The sequence below is a fragment of the Lutra lutra genome, chromosome X (assembly GCF_902655055.1).
Source record: "Lutra lutra chromosome X, mLutLut1.2, whole genome shotgun sequence".
Classification (NCBI taxonomy): domain Eukaryota; kingdom Metazoa; phylum Chordata; class Mammalia; order Carnivora; family Mustelidae; genus Lutra; species Lutra lutra.
In genome coordinates this window covers 36,762,327-36,782,850 of record NC_062296.1, presented here as the reverse complement: position 1 = coordinate 36,782,850, position 20,524 = coordinate 36,762,327, and the positions used below count along the sequence as shown (strand labels likewise).

General features: G+C 45.0%; 1 protein-coding gene across 1 annotated transcript; it reads right to left on the bottom strand.

Moving 5' to 3' along the window:
• Positions 1-729: 729 nt before the first annotated feature.
• On the bottom strand, positions 730-17,453 carry IRS4 (insulin receptor substrate 4). The gene is made up of 2 exons (XM_047716945.1): positions 13,661-17,453; positions 730-3,282 (listed from the first exon to the last, which is right to left on the bottom strand). Exons 1-2 carry the CDS (start codon positions 17,451-17,453, stop codon positions 3,278-3,280), a joined length of 3,798 nt encoding a protein of 1,265 aa, XP_047572901.1. The 3' UTR covers positions 730-3,277.
• Positions 17,454-20,524: the final 3,071 nt, after the last annotated feature.

Below are 20,524 nucleotides of genomic sequence, written 5' to 3'. Positions count from 1 at the left end.
AGGTTTGAACTGTGCAGGTCCACTTAGACATGGATTCTTTGAAAAAATAAATACACTACAGTACCATAAATGTAATTTCTCTTCTTCACAATTTTCTTAATGTTTTCTTTTTTAAGAATACAGTATGTAATACATAATAACACATGAAATATGTGCTAATGGACTGTTTCTGTTATCAGTAAGGCTTCCAGTCAGCAATGGGCTATTAGTTGTTAGCTTTCGGGAAATCAAAAGTTAGACGTGGATTTCAGACCATGCGGGGGTCAGGGCCCGTAAGCCCTGTGTTGTTCAAGGGTCAACTGTGAATGAAAAGGAAGTCAATTAAAGGGCAAGAGTACGTGGCAAAAGAGGGAGATGAAAGAAAACTGTAAATGATTACCTTACCCTCACCGAGTGGTCGATTCTATATATATTCATACATCACAGTCCTGCAAGGAAACTCAGCAAAGCTCTACACTAGCACCAGCTCCACATTTGGAGACTAGGGGGTTAACGTATTAACAGCACTGAGAAGCCCTGTGTTTCTAAGCATAGTAAACTTTACCCAAATCCTAACTCATCCCAACGGCTCTTTCTGAAAAATGCAGTCAAGTGCTTCCACAGAGCCGGAAAAAGTATCTATATTTACAATGGAGTAGGGACGACGCTATTAAGAAAAATGAGTCTCCACACATAAGAACTTTCGTGAACACATTTATTGCGAGTAGCTCTATGGAAAGGCAAGTCAGATATATATATAAACACTATACAAAGTTGCAAGGTTGTCTCCCCAAACAGCAAATGAGATGTTTTCAAAGAAACAAGAGTATTTACAAAGGAAGACAAAGCCAGAGCAACTCAAAGCAGATCTGTGAAGCAGAAAGAGCAAATGTGATGAACCACTGGAACTGTAAAGTTTTAGTTTTTACTGACCAAGTGACTGTGTCTGATACCAAATTAAATGTAGAGGTCACAAAACCAAGAAAAAATAAAATAAAATAAAAAACAAAAATAAAATTAAATAATAATAATAATAATCGTTCCATCACTGTTTTTTTCTTAACAGCAGCATAAACCAGTAGCTGGAAAGTAAGTGATATCCTGGCACACATATTCTAAAAGGATTCTTCCAGCACAATACTGAATAAACCAGTTGTGTCTGTAAAGTAAGAAGTAGTGTCAGAAAGACTGCATATTTGTTATGCTCTACCCGTGACTTTACGTACCTGTGACTACTTGTATCTGTGACTGTTTGTAGGTACTATTGTGTATGGGGTTTCCCATCTATTTATTCAGTAAGTGTTACACTCAATGCTCTACCCTGTCTGCCAGCAGCCCCCTGAACCTAATATACAAATAAAGCAACAGAGCATTTTCCCCCAAATCATCTTTGCTTTCCACAATTCTGAACGATTGTGACTTAAAACTTAGTTGAAAATAAAAATGGTGACAGAAGGCTTAAAAAAGAAAGGCTGCCTAGAGAGTGCACTGTTACCATACTGAACAAAAGCCACAACACACAATTTGATTAGGTTGGGAAAAGAGAAGAGTCTAAAGGAACTGACGAAACCTACTGCCCTCACGATCACCAGGCACTGAAGGAGTGACTAGGACTGCGGTTACATCCTCTCCCCACCCCGTTCACGAGGGAAAAAAAAAAAAGAGCCCCCTCCATCCCTTTGGTTGGTAGGCAAGGAAAAACAACAAAAGTCAACTCGGCTCTTCGGAAAAGTTAGTTTAGCAACATGTACTAGAAAGCCTGCTTGAAGATAGAAGTACACGTTCAAAGACATCAAAACCGAGTGGCAAAAAACTTCAGGTAAATAGTACACTACTTCAAAGTTGCACGTTAAATGCGAAGCAATTTTTTTTTAACAGAGTTTCCACAATAGGTACACCCACAATCACGTGAACACAGGTACACAAAGGTGTACATACACACAAATATGTGTGCACGCACACACACTAGCACTCACAGTTACACAGACACTCACACCCATCTGTGATACGATGAGGTTTGCCAGTGATGGCACAAGTTCTAATTTGTGTGCCGCCACGAAACAAAGCTCTAAGCAAGCTTCAAGACCTTTGTACCTATCCTCTGTGATCACCACCTGTTAGTGTCATGTCTCAAAGGTCCAGGTTCCTAAAATCTTAATTCAGTTTCCATCAGAGGCAAGCAAAAACAGGAGGAGGATGCTTGCTCTGATTTTTTAATTTGATACATCTTATACAGGCTCATTATCCTTAAGGAAAACAGGCCTTATAAGAGGTTCCTTTTGGCTTAAGTTTCAGAATATTGATTGATGCATACAACAGCAATTTCTTGAATACGGGAAACTGATCTCTTAATAGGAGCCCTGGGCATGGGAGGGAAAGTGTGTGTCCAGCAGAGAGCCAGAGGGGGGGGGGGAGAATGGGGGGTTGGCGGGGGCAGGCCCAGAGAGGCAGAGAGGGGCTCTGTGAGGAGACTTTGAATAACTTTGTTTCTTTAAAGGGGAAAATGTAGGTTTCAAAATAAAAAAAAAATGGTTTGGAAATGCTCAATTGATTTGCAGGCAGAACATCGCAGAATATGAACAAATAATCTGTTCCTCTGATCTGCCTTTAAAATGTTGAAAGTGCTCATTCAAGATAGAAGTTCAGTTGACATTTAATGTGGACAGAATGTTGCAGTTAATGAGGAAAAACTGCGGTAGTCTGTCCTTTGGTCCTGTCTTTAAGATACTGAATATGTCCCATCAAGTCTAGTTGACATTTAATACCTTGATCAAGAAATGTATTATGTATGTTTTATGTACTCAGAAGAAAAAGATTCCAGATTATACCTACCTTCTCATGAACGTAACTTTTTTTTTCTTTTTCTGCTCTTGTGTAAAGGATTTTCAACTTCAAAACTAAATCTAAGTGTTAAACATCAGTGAAATTGGTGTTGGCCACATTTATACATATGTAAACAACATTTTTTTAAAGGGAGAAAGGAGTTATGAGAGCCTTGCTTTTGTAATATTTGTTTCCTTTCAAAGAGATTTGGGGGGGGGGGGGAACCAGAAAATAAAAACAAAGTACAGAGTGAATTTCTCCACTCAAAATTACTTGATCCATAAAGCAGCAGGACGAATGATCTATGTTAGGATCATTCACCTGCCAGCATCCGTTTTTCAGCTTCTAGAAATTCAGGCTGTTTTCTATTCAGAAGCCTCTGAATTTTCTTTCTTTTAGGCAGATCTGGAGTGGACAAAGATGAAACTTCATAAGCATCACTTGTCTTCTAAAGTGTGTTTTTGTGGCAATGAAATCACTCTAGGAAAAAAAAAAAGACGACAGAACAAAAAGTTACTTTCGGAATTAAAGTGCGAGGTGCTTCCCCCCTACCCCCATCCCCCAACTCCCACCTCTAAAATGAAAGGAAATCAAACTAGTGGTTTTTAGAACCATACGGAGGAGTCTGACTTGGCGTGGACATGCCTAAATGTGTCAGCCACCTGTGACAAACACTAGCACCAGCCCGGCAAAAATTCAAGGGCAGTTCCTTCTTTTGCCCCCCTGACTGTCACTCTGACATGTCCGGTGGAAGGCAACTTCATTTGAGCATGCACTGTTCTACTTCCTCCCAGTGAGTGGGGCCACCAAGTGAGCCAAGCATTGGGCAGACAAAGAGAATTTCTGTCTTCTCCTACACGCTTGACTATGCCCTCACCAGATTCTGTGGCACAGAGTCAAAGGATCTGAGCACAGCCTTGGCGAGAGAGTCCAGCCTTGGTCACTGAATTTATTCTAAAAGAGCAAAGTCATACCTGTAAAGGAGATTTGGTTGACATCCTCATCTGTCTAATAAAAAGCAGCTCTGGTATTATTCTCTTGGCCTTCTGCTTATTGAGAGGGTGCATAACAGGGAGTGGGACAAGAGGAATGGGGGTCTTGTACATTGGAGAAGGCACTGGGCTGGAGAGGGGATGGATGGGGATAAATGGTTAGTAAATGGATTATGGGATGCTAGTGTTCCTTTAAGATCAGGTCCCATCAAAGTACCACGTACTCTGTCTCATTACAATCAATCTCAAAAAATCCATGGAAAGCCTCCCCCGCCCCTAGGAGGCTTCAAGTACAAGATCTTGTCTTAAAGCAGCAGTATACATTACAACTTTGTTCTTGCACTGGAGGTTTTAAAAAATGTAACAAACTTGCAGGTGGATGAAGTCATCAAATGTGTCCATCACCCTTTCCACCTACTTGAGGCTATTAGTCTCATTATATAGGGGGGTTCCATCACATTAAAAGAAAAAACACCCTAGATTAGTAAAGATATTAAGTTTTCCTGTCAGCAGTGGGGTTTAGAGAATTTCAGGTTCCGTGGATCTATCAAGTTTACACAGGATGAAAAGTATCCAAGAGTTCACCACAAGAGTGCATCTGAGCAATGCGATTACCTGTTACAAAATGAGCATCATTGACTTTTGCACAAACTCTCAGCTAGATACTTTTAACAGAAATTTAAGGCTAGAAAGCTACCTCAGCTAATTTCATTTGCTACTTTGTTTTGATATAAAAACATGTTCCTATATAGCACACTGAATGTACTTTAAAAGGGATTTCTGACTGACCTACACATCACATTTCATATCTTTTCTTTTTTTTTTTAAAGATTTTATTTATTTATTTGACAGACAGAGATCACAAGTAGTCAGAGAAGCAGGCAGAGAGAGAGAGAGAGGGAAGCAGGCTTCCTGCTGAGCAGAGAGCCCGATGCGGGACTCGATCCCAGGACCCTGAGATCATGACCTGAGCCGAAGGCAGCGGCTTAACCCACTGAGCCACCCAGGCGCCCCACATTTCATATCTTTTCTAGAAACATACAAATTAAGCCTCATATGACGACCACATCAACAATTATGCTGAGCCTAAATTAAGGGTATTTGTTACCACTTGAGTTGTTTTACTTTCTTCTTTACTCTTGTTTAAATGAGACTTTACTGAAAAACTGATTCATATTTCAGTTGCTTTCCAATACCACCTCTGCCAATGCTGACTGAATGTTTCATAACACACTGAAAACTGAGAAAATAATGGTGTGACTTCAAGTTTACATTATGAAATATATTTGTCAGCTCTTGATTAACTATGCTAGTAGAAATGAATAATGCTATCCTATACAAGATAATCAAAAAATAATTTAATTTGCTTTCAAAACGCACTATGGGAACTCGAGTCACAGATTTACCTTGGTAATCCTGTTTCACTGAGGCCAATATTAAAATGAGTTTACATTCCCTGAGCACATTCCAAAGAAGAGCTGAAGGAAGTAACTCAGAAGCTTGCTGGGTGGCAAAGGAAAGCAATTCAGGATTAAAACTCCACCAGAAATGCCCTGCTAAATGAGTATCAAAGGGCTGATAATCACATATTAGTTCCATCTCTTGTTCATTGTTTTGTTTTGTCTCTTGTTCATTTTGAGGTCATTTCACCACCAGAAAAGTAAACGGTGACATTTTGAATAATGTGGCATGTTTTTGCTGTGCCGTGCCACTCGATACTGACAGGTTACAAATGATGACCTTATTGGATATTCTTATTTTTAAGGATGAGTTAGTTCCACCCCTTTTAATGGGAGCTGTATTCTCCAAGCAATTTTTCTCTGGAAGGGAGAAAAAAAATCTCATTGGACTCCAACGGGTCAGCACATTTTCTGACTCCTGCCCCCCAAACCTGGCAAGTATTATTGTCTTCTCAAAAACAAGTGAAGTAAACTTTTCTGTTTCAATTTGTATAATGTTATAAACCTCAGCATTAATCTTTAATATACTAATAAAGCACACACGACTTCAATATCCCTGGAAATTTGTAGGGTGAGCCAAGAAAGCTGTTCCTCCGGGGCATTCCAGACCTCTTTACACGAATCATAAACATGCCTCTATTACAGTTTGAAGGCCAAAGCTGCAATGGTTCCCTTGCCCAGAGAGAGCCAAAATGATAACAATGAATCCAGTTATTCTTTCTCTTTCCACTCTCTCCCATCTCAGTGCCTTAGTTATCTCTTCAAGTCCTATTTGCCTAGAACTCACAACACTATTTCTCAAGTTCTTCTGAACATTCCTCATTACACTTACTCGTCAACACCGTCTCCCTGAAATCAACGGGTGATCACACAAATGGGGGCAGCCAAGCAAAGTATCAAAGAAAAACAAATGAAAGGAAATGAAGAGGAATGGAAGCAGAGACCCCAAAGATGAATGTACCATAACACAACTATATTATTTAGAGAGAATATAGTTCTCTCTCTCTCTCTCTCTTTTTCCCAATAAGAATGGATCATCACACCTTTCTGTGTCCTGTGAACATACAGGAGGGTGATTCTCTAGGAACTGATAAAAAATCGAAGTGCTGTCCCTCAAGGGTGGAAACTGACACTAACTGTTGCTAGTCTTTACATCAATCATACCAGACTATTGTCTCCTTCCCGGACCAGAAGAGTAGATGCTTCTCCCCATGGGGGTAACGGGTGTGTTACAGAATAGTCAAAAGGATCTCTAAGGAAAATGGATGACACTTGTAAACCTCCATCTCCTCAAAGGACAGTTTCAATTGTCATACACCTGCCCTTCACTAGCGGGCCCTGGAGCACAGAGGCATGTTCATTCCAGTCTTGATTATCTGGATACAAACTACTCTGGGATTTTTATCTTGGGGTCAACTTCTCTACTACCTCCCAACACACACTTGGGCCACTTCACTTTGCTGCCTAGTTACTGTGGACTTAAAGAATGCAAGTGACTAGAATTCTCATAGAGGCGGTCTCTAATTTACAAAAGAGACATATTCCCAGGCTCATTGTTTGGTTGAAACTCGGAATAAATTATCCCGCAGAAGCAATGTTATAAATAAAAGGTGGATAGGTTCATAGGTTCACCTAACACATGCCTACATTAACCTATGCAGTTCTTAAACAAACAGAGGAGCTACTTTGACCATACCCAACCATCACTTACAACACCTCATTTCTGTGGAAGGATGTATTTGAAGCTTCAATTTAAGACTCCAGGAAAATATTTTTAAACTGTGGCAAGAGGAAGAGTGTCCCCCTAAGCCCCAAGTGGCTCAGAGGGGGAAGACAGTGTTGGCAAGCCTGGGAGGCTGGAGGCACAACATTTATTGGTCCAACTTTCCAGGGCACCATGGGTACACGTGTGAATAACATTCAAGATGCATTCAGAGGTAGATTTCATTGATAGTCTCCCTAAGGTTCAGGCTTATAGTAATTATAGATAGGCAGCTAATATAAATTATGAAAACTAGCTAAAGTCACTACAATTTAGGGGGGAATTGGATATTCAGTAAATCCAGAAGGTCTGGCTAGCATCAGACATATTGTGGTCAATCCAACCATGAAAATAGCTTTAAACACTGGCCCAGCAGCCTCTGTGCCAAAAAGTGAGAGTAGAGCAGGCAGCCATGCCTGGGACCTGCAAAACAAGGAGCTCTTCAAGGAAGGTTGTTCCTACAAGCTAAGCCCCTACAGGCAGTGGTGTAGGAACAAGCAACATGCAGTTTTGGGGGATGAGTCCTCCATGGGCCCCGCACGCCTCCCAGAGCAGTCCTCGCCGTTTCAGCCAGGGAGAGACCAGGAGATTAGATATGGTTTCCTATAATCAGGGACACACCTTTGGCAAAAGGCACATGAGGGCAAGACTCACATGGTATAACCAGTACAACCCTAGCCCATGAGGAAGGGGTATTATGAAGCTAGTGAGAAAGAGTAACTTTCTTGTTTCACTAAATAACTATTTAAGTAGATGTTTTCCATTAGTTCTAAAAGGAATCAACCAGAAAATTTTATGGGACCCTTTTGAAGCGCCCGGGTGGCTCCGTCGGTTTTGTGCCTGCTTTCAGCTCTGGTCATGATCTGGGGGTCCTGGGATGGAATCTCACCTTGGGCTTCCCGCTCAGCTGGAGGAATCTGCTTCTCCCACTGCCCCTCCCCCTCCCCATGCTGATTCTCTCTCTCTCTCAAATAAACAAAATTTTTAAAAAATGAATTATTAGGTGTCCTGGAAAAGAAATTATAAGGTGTCCTGGAAAAGAATGCGCACCTGTAACAGGATAGATGTCTACATTTAAAAAACTCTTTAAAAGATCCTATTTCTCCAGCATTCAGCCCACATTTTCAAAAGACGACTCTGTTTTTCTAAAAGAATATGGAAATGTAGGACCTGATGCTATATGACCAATAGCCAAGGCAGAATTGCTAGAGCATGTATTTTAAGTTCATATGGCAAGCACAGTATCTTGGCAATATTATCAATAGCTCTAAAATTAGCAAGCTGATAGTCGTGGTAGAAACTGAATGTGTTGCAATGTATTCATTTCATTATTATAAAAGGTAGCACTTTTAATTTCTCATTTCTTACTCAGGACCAAGCAACGTTTTTCAGTGAATGATTCTAAACATCTGAGAGCCTGGCATCTTAGACAAACCATACTGCAGGCTTTAATTAAGCATTTTACAAAACTGATTTTTCCAATAGTGGCAATAAAACGTCTGGGCTATTTTTACATAGTCTTAAAACATTTTAAAAAAAGGTGCTAAAGAAAATGAATTTATTTTTAAACAAGGATTTTTATGTCCCGAGGATTTGATTTTCAAGGCTTCTAAAATCTATTTGCCTGACTGCCAAGAGCAACTTTGATTTTTAAACAAATGAGGAGCATCTATTTCTAGCACCCTTTGGCTTCCACCTGTCTCACTCTATCCTGTTGTGCCCACTGTGATGTTTTAAATTAGAATATCAGATTTGATACACATGGAAAAATGAAATTAAGAGACTTTTGGCTGTAGCCGGCAAATGGCAATGGATTATTAGGAAAACCAAAGCTCTCTGACTTCAGTTAAGGAAATGACCATTAATGGAAGTTTAGGGAAGGCACCTCCATCTCACTTTCCATTCCTTGCAGTGTTTCCGGGGGGACCCAAATAGCAACACATGCCATTTGTGTTGAAGAGGTAAAGATCAGGAAACTCCTCCCCAAACCAGATTTAAAACATTCAATTTCAGTCCAGGTCAAATTCTTTTATCTGGGAGCCATGGCAAACAGTTCAACATGATGAAAATTACCCACGCTCTGGCAGATGGTTCACAGCTGTAACACTCTGAATGAATTACTACCTGCCCCCCAATTGCTACTATTAAATTCAAGAAAACTTGTAATTTTTTTCAAACCTTGCCTACATAATAACCTTTTATCAATAGGAAAATAACAGATTGAACATCCGATGAGAGACGGTGTGATGGGCTGGGAAGAGCGCTGGACTCAAGATCAGATGTATGGGTTTGATTTTCAGCTCTGTCACTTACCTCTTTGACCATGGGAAAGTTCTTAACAGCAGCTTCAGTTCCAGGACCTACTGTCCCCCAGTAAAATAATGAATGTGAATGTGTTTTGCAGATTACACAGCAGTATGCAACTGTTAAACATTTCCTCAGGCAACAAGTTAACAATTCAACAACAGTCCTTTTCAAATCATACACAATATTGATTTCTCGCTGTACTGATTACTCTCACCTATTCCAACATGAAGGTTTTTGTATCATTCTAAAGAAGCCCGAGTTTGTTCCCCTAAACAGCTGCCTTCCAGTGACTCTAGAGTATTTTGGTTCATTTTTGGTGATCTGGGAGAGAATGGGAAAGCAAGCCATCTTGTTTGTGTCTTCATGCATGTGTGATACTCTGCTATGCTCAGTTAAAGTCCTAGTCCTTGTTTAAAACGTTTTGCTAGTGGCCGAGATTTTTGCCCTGGAAGCATCACTGTTAGGATGAATGTAAATGCATAGTGACTGCCAAGGACTTTAGTTAACTTTAATCGAATGAAGTCCTCTTTAATTGTTAGAGGTCACTTACCTCTACTCCAAATGACTGTCTAACTTTTCTTTTCAGGGATGGTGGTAAATGTTGCTTAAAATAAGTGTTCCATCAATGGTGATGGAAAAATCTCTGCTATATGAAGATTTTATTCTATTAATTTATAATAACTAAGTCCAGTACAACAAAAGCAATTTGCTTTTAGCCCCTGTGATTTATAGCAAAAGGATTTGGCAGTCGCACACTGAAAAGAAGCTTACATGTCTTCATGTTAATAACAGTATTGAACATTTCAAAAGGTGGTCACTATGGATTTTTTTTTTCTTTCTAATACCAAGTGCTATCACAATATGACTAATTTTGGCTGATCAATTCTCTTGTCCCTTCTGAAGCTGTCCTTATCCTCCTATCTCTGGAATGGAAAAATCTGAATTTTTCACTTTAAGTCCCTTCAAACTATGAATTCTACCTCCAACCCAGGAGAAGAGGCAAAAATGCATACATGAGTCAGGAGTCAGACTAAACCAAATAGGAAACTACATTCTCCTCCTAAATGCTACTGCTTACAGCCCATGTGTTTAAAATGTGGATTCTGCCCTTTAAAAATTATGTAATACATTAAAAAAGTAAAGTCCAGGTTATATTTCTGGGTGTTTCGAATTGCCTTGAACAAATGCCTCTTAAGTACTTACTTATGTGAAATGTAATTGCAGGTAAATGAGATTATTATTAATTTTTTGTTACATGAACAAAGCCGTCTTGCTGCTTTGTAGTCACACTTCATGTTACTCGTTTTAAGCAGATCCCAACTATAAAGACCCCCACCCTGAATAACCACGTAAACCATTTTAAATGAAAGTAAAGACTGAGAAGTGGGATTTGAGGACAGAGAATTTCGTGTCTCTACAGGTAATGATAACAGTAACATCAATGACATTGGTGGTTATATAATTTTTATACAACACTTACTAGGTGCTAGGCACTGTTCTAAGTGCTGGCCATAAATAAAAATTACCCTTGGAGGGGCGCCTGGGTGGCTCAGTGGGTTAAAGCCTCTGCCTTCAGCTCAGGTCATGATCCCAGGAAGGTCATGATCCCAGGGTCCTGGGATCGAGCCCCCCCCCCCACGCATCGGGCTCTCTGCTCAGCGGGGAGCCTACTTCCTCCTCTCTCTCTGCCTGCCTCTCTGCCTACTTGTGATCTCTGTCGCATAAATAAATAAAATCTTAAAAAAAAAAATTACCCTTGGAGATACATAACTCCCAAAAAAAGGCTATGCCATTGTTCCTCTGTGAAAGCATATTTTTTTCTCTTCTAACATGACACATATATGATAAATATATACACACATATTTGATGTGGATATGAAGGTGAAGAGAGATCAAAAATGGGTGAAAATTATTCTATAGCTTTATCGTTAAAAAAAAAAACTAATCAGAATTATCTGTCCTGTTCTTAGCACTTCACAGACAACATTCTACTATATCAATTTACATTAAAATGGAAACAAATGCCATTTCCCCGCAATAGGTTCTTTCTAGGTATCTTTCCTTTATATATAGCTCAGCAAATTATGTGTCTGAGTCACCCTCAGGACCAATCACTTTTGCAAGAAACTAAACCACCATCAATTTAAACTGTGGAAACTTCTTCGCTTTGGTGTTAATCCAATCAAAATTAAAAAGATCTTTGTAAAGTGCTTTCAAGTCCCCAAATGCTTTCACACTTACTCTCTTATTTTAACCTAAGCACCTTCCTGCCTGTCAGATGCAGCCTCCTTGCTCTAGTTACTCAATAAAGCCAGGAATTTCCTCAATGAGCAATACATTTCGATAACACCAAACCTCCCAAATAGCTACGTCATCTGAAGCTATTTATAAGTCAGCAATTTAGGCTAAAATAATGATAATTGGATCTAGATAATCCTTGGGAAGTCAGGATTTATTGCAGGACCAAGATTTCGCTAATTGCAATCTCTGCTTAAACAAAAAGTATTGAAAAGTAGAGACAAACGTCCCGGAAAACATGTCCTTTACAAAGAACCACAGGGAAACAGGCAGCTTTGGCACGCATACATCAATATCACAAATGGTAACTTCAGCAGTTGGATTCGAGCAAAAGCTTGAGACCAATTTTCAATGTACTTTACAGACTAAAACAGATCTGTTCCTGAAAAGCTGGTTGTGAGTTAGTTTCTTGAAAGCAGAATTACATATTTTAAATACATGGGTCTGGCAGTGGTGGTGATCGTGTGTGTGCACGCACGCGCGTGCATGCACGTGCGTGTATTTTGGGCGGGGGATGGGGGGGTTCAAAATTTAAAGGAGATCGGAATTGAATCCCCTGGCAAGCCAAAGCAGCCTTTTGTCGTCTTAATGATCGCTCTTTAACGTGTCCGTGCTGCAAATGTGAGTTTTTGTATGGCAAGTTTTCTAAAGCGGGGAAGGGGGGCAGGGGAGGAGGCTACACCTGCACTAAATAGGGAGCTTGTTAGGTGACTGTTGTGATCAGTCCCCGACTTGTTCTGCCTGATCAAGCACAGTGGGCAGAGATCCAATCACAAAAGCATTCCACAAAGCAAGCAAAGCAAAAATCTTCACTAAACTGACTACTGGAATGAAAACTCCTGGGGTCCATCCCTTCCCTGCACTGGGAGAGCAGCACATTCTTACTGACGAGGGAAGGCAGAGACTACGGAGACATCATCTTCAGAAATCATTTCTTGAGAATGTCTGCAGACGCACTGATAACATTGCAGAAAGTACAGAGAATTACTCAAAGTCCTCATTTCAATTCTGACAGCTCCTACTCTTCCTTATTTCTTCCTTTGGAAAAGTAACCCTTTAAAACACTTCCACTGTTCCAGGGTAGGCTGTCCCTGGGGTCAGGTCTTCCCCTAGCCATATTATCTTGCTTTACTGGATTTCCCAGAAGACACACCAATTAGATGCTTTTCAATGCTTTTTAAACCTTTCAAACAATATTCATACCCATTATCAAGTTGTCACCATTCCCTCTTTGGGGGGAGTTTTAGGAAGAAAATGAGGCACAGCGAAGGTGACCTCCCTTTCACTACTAGTGACAGGAAAGGAACACTCAAGGTTTCTGGCAACATATCCTGTGTAAAACAAAACAAATCAACACAACAACACATTCGGAGGGAAACATGCTCTTCTTTTAATCACCTGTTGTTTCAGATTATGTTTTGTGCCCTCCAGACATTCAGGCTAACAATGGAGATTTAACCTTCTTGATAAATCACCAGCAAACCAGCATAACAATGGACTGCTTTTTAAAAATTAACAATGACTGCTTTTTTTAAAAAGTAACTTTTGAAGGAGAAAGTGTACCTCCCCCAAAAGTTACAGTCCGTGATTACAGCTTAATATTCTGTGCTCTTATTAAAATTCTTGTAACCAAATATGAGTATTTGTAGCAAAGTAGCTTTTACCTGTTGATTTAAAAAGGAGTTGATAGGATCCAATTTATGGTGTCCTGTTTGCATAAGGCATTAAGTGTTAGGGAAGGATGTTTGAAAGCATCCTCATGATAGATATATACATTCTTAAACTTTACTCCTAAAAAGTAGAACCAATGTTTAAATGATAAGCGTGTTTTTTTTCCAGATAAATGTATGATTGGATCCAAACTTAAGTTTTTGCAAAGATCACAAGGTATTGCACATAATGAAAACTGAATTCTACTTTTTTTTTGCTAAATAGGCACCAGTTAATGGAATATTAACTCACTTTTTCCTAATGCCGTAGACATCGATTCACTAAGCAATAACCATGAACTTCGGGAAATGAATTCCCAAATTACCCACCTCTGCGGGGAGAGTCGAACTTCTTGTTGTCAGGTCTGGCAAAGTCCATTCTCACGTAGATGTCGTCGTCGTCGTCGTCGTCGTCGTCGTCGTAAGGATCCTCTCGCCCCGGGGGTCTCGGCACCGGGCGGCGCGGCGGCGGTCGGGGGGCGGCCGCTGCGGCCCCGTTCTCACCGCCAGCTGGGTCTGCAGATGGGTTGGGGGCTCCCAGGTTCGAGCCACCGGCCACGTTTGGGGCTCCCCTGACCGCTTCGGCAGCGGCCGCGGCGCCAGCAACAGGTTGGAACCAGCGGGCGGAGGCGGAGTTAAAGCCTGCGGCGGCCTCCAAGCCCCTGGCGGCTGCCCCGATGCCCGGGGCCACTACGAGGGCAGAGGCGGCGGCAAACGCCTGGCTCAAGGCTAAGGCGGGTGCAGCTGCCGAAGCAGCAGCGGCCGCGGCCAAGGGGCTCGAGAGGTCTCTCTCGAGGCTGTCGGTTGAGAAAGCCGAGACCGCGGCCCTGGCCGACCCAAAGAAACTTTGCGAACGGCTTTGCGGGCGTCTTCGCTCTGGCTGTTGTTCTTCCTGCAGCAGCCTGGCTACAGGTGGTGGCTCGGAACAGCGGCCAGGGGAGAGCGAAATGTCCATACAGCACTCTGAAAATGGGTCGACCACATAGATGCGACCTGTTTCGGCATCATAGCGAATGGCCCTGTCACCAAAAGGCAAGGCCGGTGTCATTGCTGGATTGAAAATCACTTCAATGTAGTCACCCTCTTCCTCATTCGCACTGCCACCTGCAGTGTTGGGAGGAAGAGGCACAAGTGGCCACCTAGCACCTTCCAGATAAAGGGGGTTGGCACCTGGAATGGCTCTTAAAAGATTCGAGAGCCTGTGTGCTGGGTTTGGAAATGGCAGTCCGAACTCAATGTTCACATAGTTAGAAAAGGCTGAGGGTCTGGGGCCAGCAATGATGCCCCACGAACCTGGCAGTCCGTGAATAAAGGGGGCAGGCACATTGCTCTCTCTCTTAGTGAAGTCAATGTTGACGTAGTCGTGAGAGCTGTCAGCTCCTCTCTGCTCACGAGTGGGTTTTTGTGATTTTGGCTTGATTTTATTTCCTCTTGTGATGAAAGAGAGGCTGTTAGGTCTCTTAGCCTTGTTCTCGGGGGGGCCATCATCTGAAGGCTTTGTCAGTGACGCCCCATCTCCACGCTTTGAGAATGACCCCTCAGCTGAAGGCTTTGAAACTGCATCTTTGGGGCCCCCGCTGGATGAGGCTTCCTTGTCTAGGCCCTTCCCTGGGAACTTTCCAGGTAACATTGGTACATACTCACTGTGGTCACTCTGTCCCAATGCGGAGCCCTGAAAAGGGTTTGGCAGGGAAACGTAAGAGCTCCAGTTTTTAGAGGAAGAGCCACCCTGAGGATTTGGGGGGTTTTTTGGAATTGCACCAGCTCCAGGAGCCATAAACATATAGTCACTCTCACTGTCATTGTCCTTTGACTCATCCTCCTTTTCAGGATCTGCCTCTTTCGGGGGACTTGGGGCAGGTGGTGAGCTCACTCTGGGAAACATCATCATGTACCCTCTTGAATCTTCAAAAGGTGATCGAGAGTGGTGCATTTTTGAAGGAGCGAAGTTTTGAGGAGCCATTGGCATATAATCACTGGAGCTTGGGAGAGGGGCAGCCACCCCCGGCCTCATTGGCACGTAAGGGTCATCCTCATCTTCGTCAAAAGCTCTGGCTCTGTGGGGCCCCTGAGCTATACCTTCCAGTGTCTCTAAGTCTTTGACCTCCTTGGCCTCTTTGCGTTCTTTTGGGGTTCCCCTGTCAGCGCAAAAGTAAAGTCGGAACCTTCCCCCAGACTTCCCTTTGCCACCAGTTGCTCCAGCTGGTGGGGGTGGAGGTGGAGGGGGTGGCACGTGCTGCTTGCTTTGAGTTAATTTGCCAAAGTAGGACCTTTTCTTCAGAGATTTTCCATGCTCACCATTGCCCTCCGAGGTTTTCCCACTTCCTGAGCCTTTGCCCCCTCCATGGCTTTTACCCCCGCCTGAGCCATGGCCATCTCCGGGTGCCCGCCCACCGCCAGAGCCATGTCCACCGCCGCTGGCTCCCTGGCCACTGCCCGAGCCTTGCCCACCTGCAGTGCCCTGGCCATCTCCTGACCGCTGGTTTCCTCCTGCACCCTGGCCACCACTGGAGCCCTGGCCACCACTGGAGCCCTGGCCACCACTGGAGCCCTGCCCCCCGCCGGAGCACTGGCTACCTCGTGAACCCTGGCTACTGGAGCCTTGGCCACTTGAGCCCTGGCCACTTCCGGAACCCCGGCCGTTGCCTGAGCCCCATCTGTTCATGGGCATGTAGTCACCTCCGTTTCCTTCCTGAGTCTCTTGGCCTTGGGGACTGTCTTCTTCCCCAGAGTTGCCAGATCCAGAGGCTTCAGGAGACAGGCCAGCTCTGTGGTTCGGGACTTCTGCAGGATGTGGGACACGTACCGGGCTGGTTGGGAGGCGGCGAAAATAGCCGGCAGGCGCTGAAATCGCTCTCCTGGACCTGCGCGCTCTAGGCAGGTGCAGCCTTGCTCGCCTGGAGGTGGGCACGGGTTCGCTGGGTGTCAGGTAGCGCCTGGTGAGGGGCATCTTGTCTTCCCCGTCGCCAATGGCCCTGAGGTGGTAAAACTGCTCAAAGCGGGACCTTCTCAGCCAGCCGCCGGGCTCGCGTGGCAGCGTGTCCAGGTGCCTCCTAGCGGACAGCAGGGTTAACAGGTGGGCGCCGATGCTGATGCTGTAGCTGCGGCAGCGGGCTCGGTACTCATCTGCACACAGGGCTCTCATCTTCTCCAGAAACAGCTCGTGCATGTTTTGGGCCACCACACAGTCATCGACCTGCATCCAGAGCTCCCCGGGGCCGATGACCGTGGATCTGCCGACTTCCAAGAAGAAATACTGCTCCGAGTGCCCGCAGCGACGGATGCTCAAGAGCTGGACGACCACGCTGGCCACTTCGGTGTTCAGCCTCACGAACACCACCTCTTCGTCGGTAAGACAGAGCCGGAACACGCCGCTCAGCTCTTTTCTGTGCCCCAGCCCCCTGGGTTTGACTATTACCTGCCACACATCCTTGTAGAAGGGTGGCTCGGCCGCCGCCGCTGCAGCCGCCGGCCCGGCTGGCTCCCCATCCGGCAGCGCGCCCGGCGTGCCGCAGCGGCGGCGCTTACTCTCGAGGATGAGGCGGCTGAGCAGCAAGTACCAGCTCTCCTGCTCCGACTCGTTCTCGGCCACCATGGCGAAGTACTCGTCCTGGGTGAAGAGGGCGATGAGGTGTCGGTATTTGGCGTCGGCTCGCTGGCTCACGGAGAAGCACTGATACAGGATGATCACACGCCGCGGCGGGATGAGCGCGGGGACCGCGGCGCCAGAGGCAGCCGCCGCCGCCGCCGCCGCGGCGCGGACACTGTGCCGGAACTTCCTGGCGTTTTCATAGTATTCCAGCCGAGCCGGGGCGTCGGCTGTCTCGAGTTTGAGCACGAAGTAGCGCCTGTGGCCGTGCTTCTGCTTCCGAAGGTAGCCGCGTTTGCAGACCTCGTCCCCGACGGGGAGGTCCTCCTCATCGGACTCCGAGTCTGACCGGGAGCTGGTGGCCGTGGAGGGCCACATGGCTCCCGGACAAGACGACCCGGTCCCAATGAGTGCGGTAGGGGTGCCCGAGGAGAGCGGGGTGGTCGCCACCGCAGAGAGAGCCGCCGCCGTTGCCGCTGCTGCAGCCCTCAGTCTCCTTGTCGCTTGGTCGCGAGCGAAGGAGCCACTCGCCATGGTGATGCACGGTGGTTTTAAAAGGAGCGAGGGGGAGGCGGGGGGGCTCGGGGAAGGGAGGGCTGGGGGAAGAGGCCGTCTACCCCGGTACGCCCGCCCTAGCCCCCTCCCGCCTCGGCCCCGCCCCCGCCCACTCCACTCAAAGCGCGCGGCGGCGGGCAAAACAACACGTGACCGCTGCCTCACGCGGCGGGCGCTGCGGCTCCAGCTACCCGTGCAGCGGAGGGGAGCGAGCCCCCTCCAGCCAAGGTGTGCAGGGGAGGGGGCAGCGGGCCCGCCTCCTTCCGGGCCTAGAAGTTCGGCGAACCTCTGGAGGATCAACGGGAGGAGGCGGGGCTGCCCGGCCACGCTGTTCCTACCGAGGAGTCCACGAAGGCACGAGGGGGCGGGAGGAGGCGGGGAGGAGCGGAAGAGAGCGCGGCCCGCGATCTGGGTTTGGGCGGGGGCGCCCCAGCCCTGGCCCCACTGGCCGGAGGGGGCGAGAGGTGGTGGCGAGGGCGGAGCGCAGCGTGTCCTGGGCGGTGCCGGGGTGGAGAGCTAGCACGGCCGCGGGACGGTTTGTTTGTTTATTTAGGAAGCGGGAACCAGGTGAAACTGTTGCAAGGTTCTCATTGGTCGGGTTGGGAGCCAATGGGAGTGTCTGGCAGGGAGGCAGCTTTGAATTAATGAGTTTGGGGGGCAAAAGGGGAGTCAGGGGAGGGGGCGGGGCTTTGGTCTGGGAGTGGGCTCGGCTCTGTGCTTGTCGCGCTCGCGGGCGGTAAACAACCCTCCGCAAGTAGCTGTTAATAGGAGTGCTAAAACTCGTGCGGATCCCTGAGCCGCGGTGACCCGGGGACTGGCGGCAGGCACCCTCTTTTTTTTTTTTTCCCCCTTCCTGTCCCTCACAGAAATTCTCTATTCCTGTCACAGGCGGATCCCCTTGCTCCCGCCGGGCGCCGCGAGAAAGTGTGAGCACCCCCTGGAAACATGTTAACGACCAGGGCCCTCAAACCTGCCTTCCACCGCGCTGCAGGCATTCCCGAGCCCGCTTCAGCCCTGACAAAAGCCCGCGACTCTCTCAGGCCCCCCGAATAACAGCTCTGCCTTTAAAATAACACGATCTCTGACAAGAGCGCATTTCTAGCCCACGAAACGCAGGTTGGCTAAAGATACGGTTCCTGGCTATTTGATTAGTGATGTCTGTGAAAGCACGAATTTGGGTGCCTGCAAAGTATACAGCCATGTTGAAACAACTCGGACTCGGTTCTTAACTGAAGTACGCCAGAGATGAGCTGTCGTGATATTTTCCCGAGAGAGATGTTTCGGAAGGCGCCGTTAAGGGACTTTCAAAATAATATTGTTTCCGTTTTCTTGAGCGAGATCGAAAAATTTTAGAAAAAGAAATGCTGGTACCTAGAACAAAGGATCACACCGAATACATATCCTAGAATATAGTTCACATCTCTCGCGTCAAGGAAAGGTTTTTGCTGAATTTCATTCTGCAATTTGACATCACAAACATAAGAACTACTGCCTCCCTTGTTTCTGGAAAAACTGCTGGAGTGTAAGTGCAACCGCTTTAAGTCTCCCTCTCCCCTCTCTCTCCCCCCTTCTCTCCGTCTCTTTCGCAGTTAGTCTTTTACTAGGATTTCAGCTTCCTAAGTGTGGAGATGGGTCAGTATTACATTCAAATGTCAAAGGAGTGACCACAAGTGCAAAGAGGGATTTGGGGGGCAAAAGTAGGGGGAGACAAATGATATTTCTCTCTGAAAGAATGGAATGTCGTTCACCTTTGCCCTGCGGTGGATGCTGCAAAGGGTATTATTTATAAAATCTAACAGTAAAGGAGGCAATGTATACATCATAAAAATAAACACCATCCCCGCCCTTTTAAGAATATGTTCTCTCTTAGGAGCAGAATAATCATATTTGGGTGAAGGGCTCCTTCTTGACACTCCCACTTGGGGGAAAAAGAAATTGGTTTTGGTTCTCTCCAAAATATTAGAAACATTAACATTCCCTCTGCTGCCGCGGGCTTGTAAGCACAGCATATTAACAGGTGCTCGGCACAGCCGTCGTTTCTGAAAAGGACTCTCAGAAGCAGAATGAGTGTGGATGCTCAGAGAGCCCTGACTGGAGGGGCTCCCTACATGTTTCAGCTGGCTGGTCACATACATAGAAGATTTTCTATACTCAAACGCAAATGATGATGAATAAAATAATTTGAGATTTTCGTGATAGGTATTATGATGTTTCATGAGTCTTTGCAAACATAGGGTTTTGCTTTAGACAGAAATGTTTTGAAAACAAGGCAATGCATTTGGAAGTGCTAGTAAAAGGATGACATATTAAAATGTATTGAAAAACATTAAATGACATCCTGAATAAAATCTGGAAAGTGCTGAAAATAAGAGATTTTTAATTCCTCGTGTCGTTACAGGGTTTTGTCATAGAATAGTAGGCTTATAGTGTTTATCATTTTGTATCGTGTCCTTTTCAGCGCTACAAAGTAACATGTTCCTGTATTCTTATGGATCAGCCTAAACGTCATTTAAAAAACTGCAAACGGTTCTAGGCAGCTGTGTATTACTGTACTTAAGAATCCCTCTGCTTTGGGCTGTTTAGGCTGTTTTTATTTTGTAATATTATAGGTAGTGCTGCAACAAACATCTTGTTCCTATAGCTTTTTTTTTTTTTAATGCTTAGAATCAGTCCCTTAGGGTGGAAACCAAGGAGTAGAATTACTGGGTGAAAGGTATGAACATGCAATGCTTTATTTTTCAAAAATATTTTATCAGTTTATCATGTCACCATACTAATTGGCAGAATTGGGCATTCTTATTTTTTAAAATCACTGATAAATGGGTGAAATGGTATTGGACTGGCCTGTAATTTGCATTTTTATTTACCAATGAGATAAAAAAAACCCTTTTACATGTATTTGCTGACAATAGATTATCTTCTGTAAAGTGCCTTTTATGCCCTTTGCTTTATCTCTTGGATTCTTAGTATTTTTTATTTATCTTGCGCCACTTGTTTACGTAATAAAGATATTAAAACTTCATCATATTTGTTGCAAGTTTTTCCCCCAG

Coding starts and splice junctions, on each gene's coding strand:
- IRS4 (XM_047716945.1), bottom strand. CDS start 17,453: ATGGCGAGTGGCTCCTTCGCTCGCGACCAAGCGACAAGGAGACTGAGG.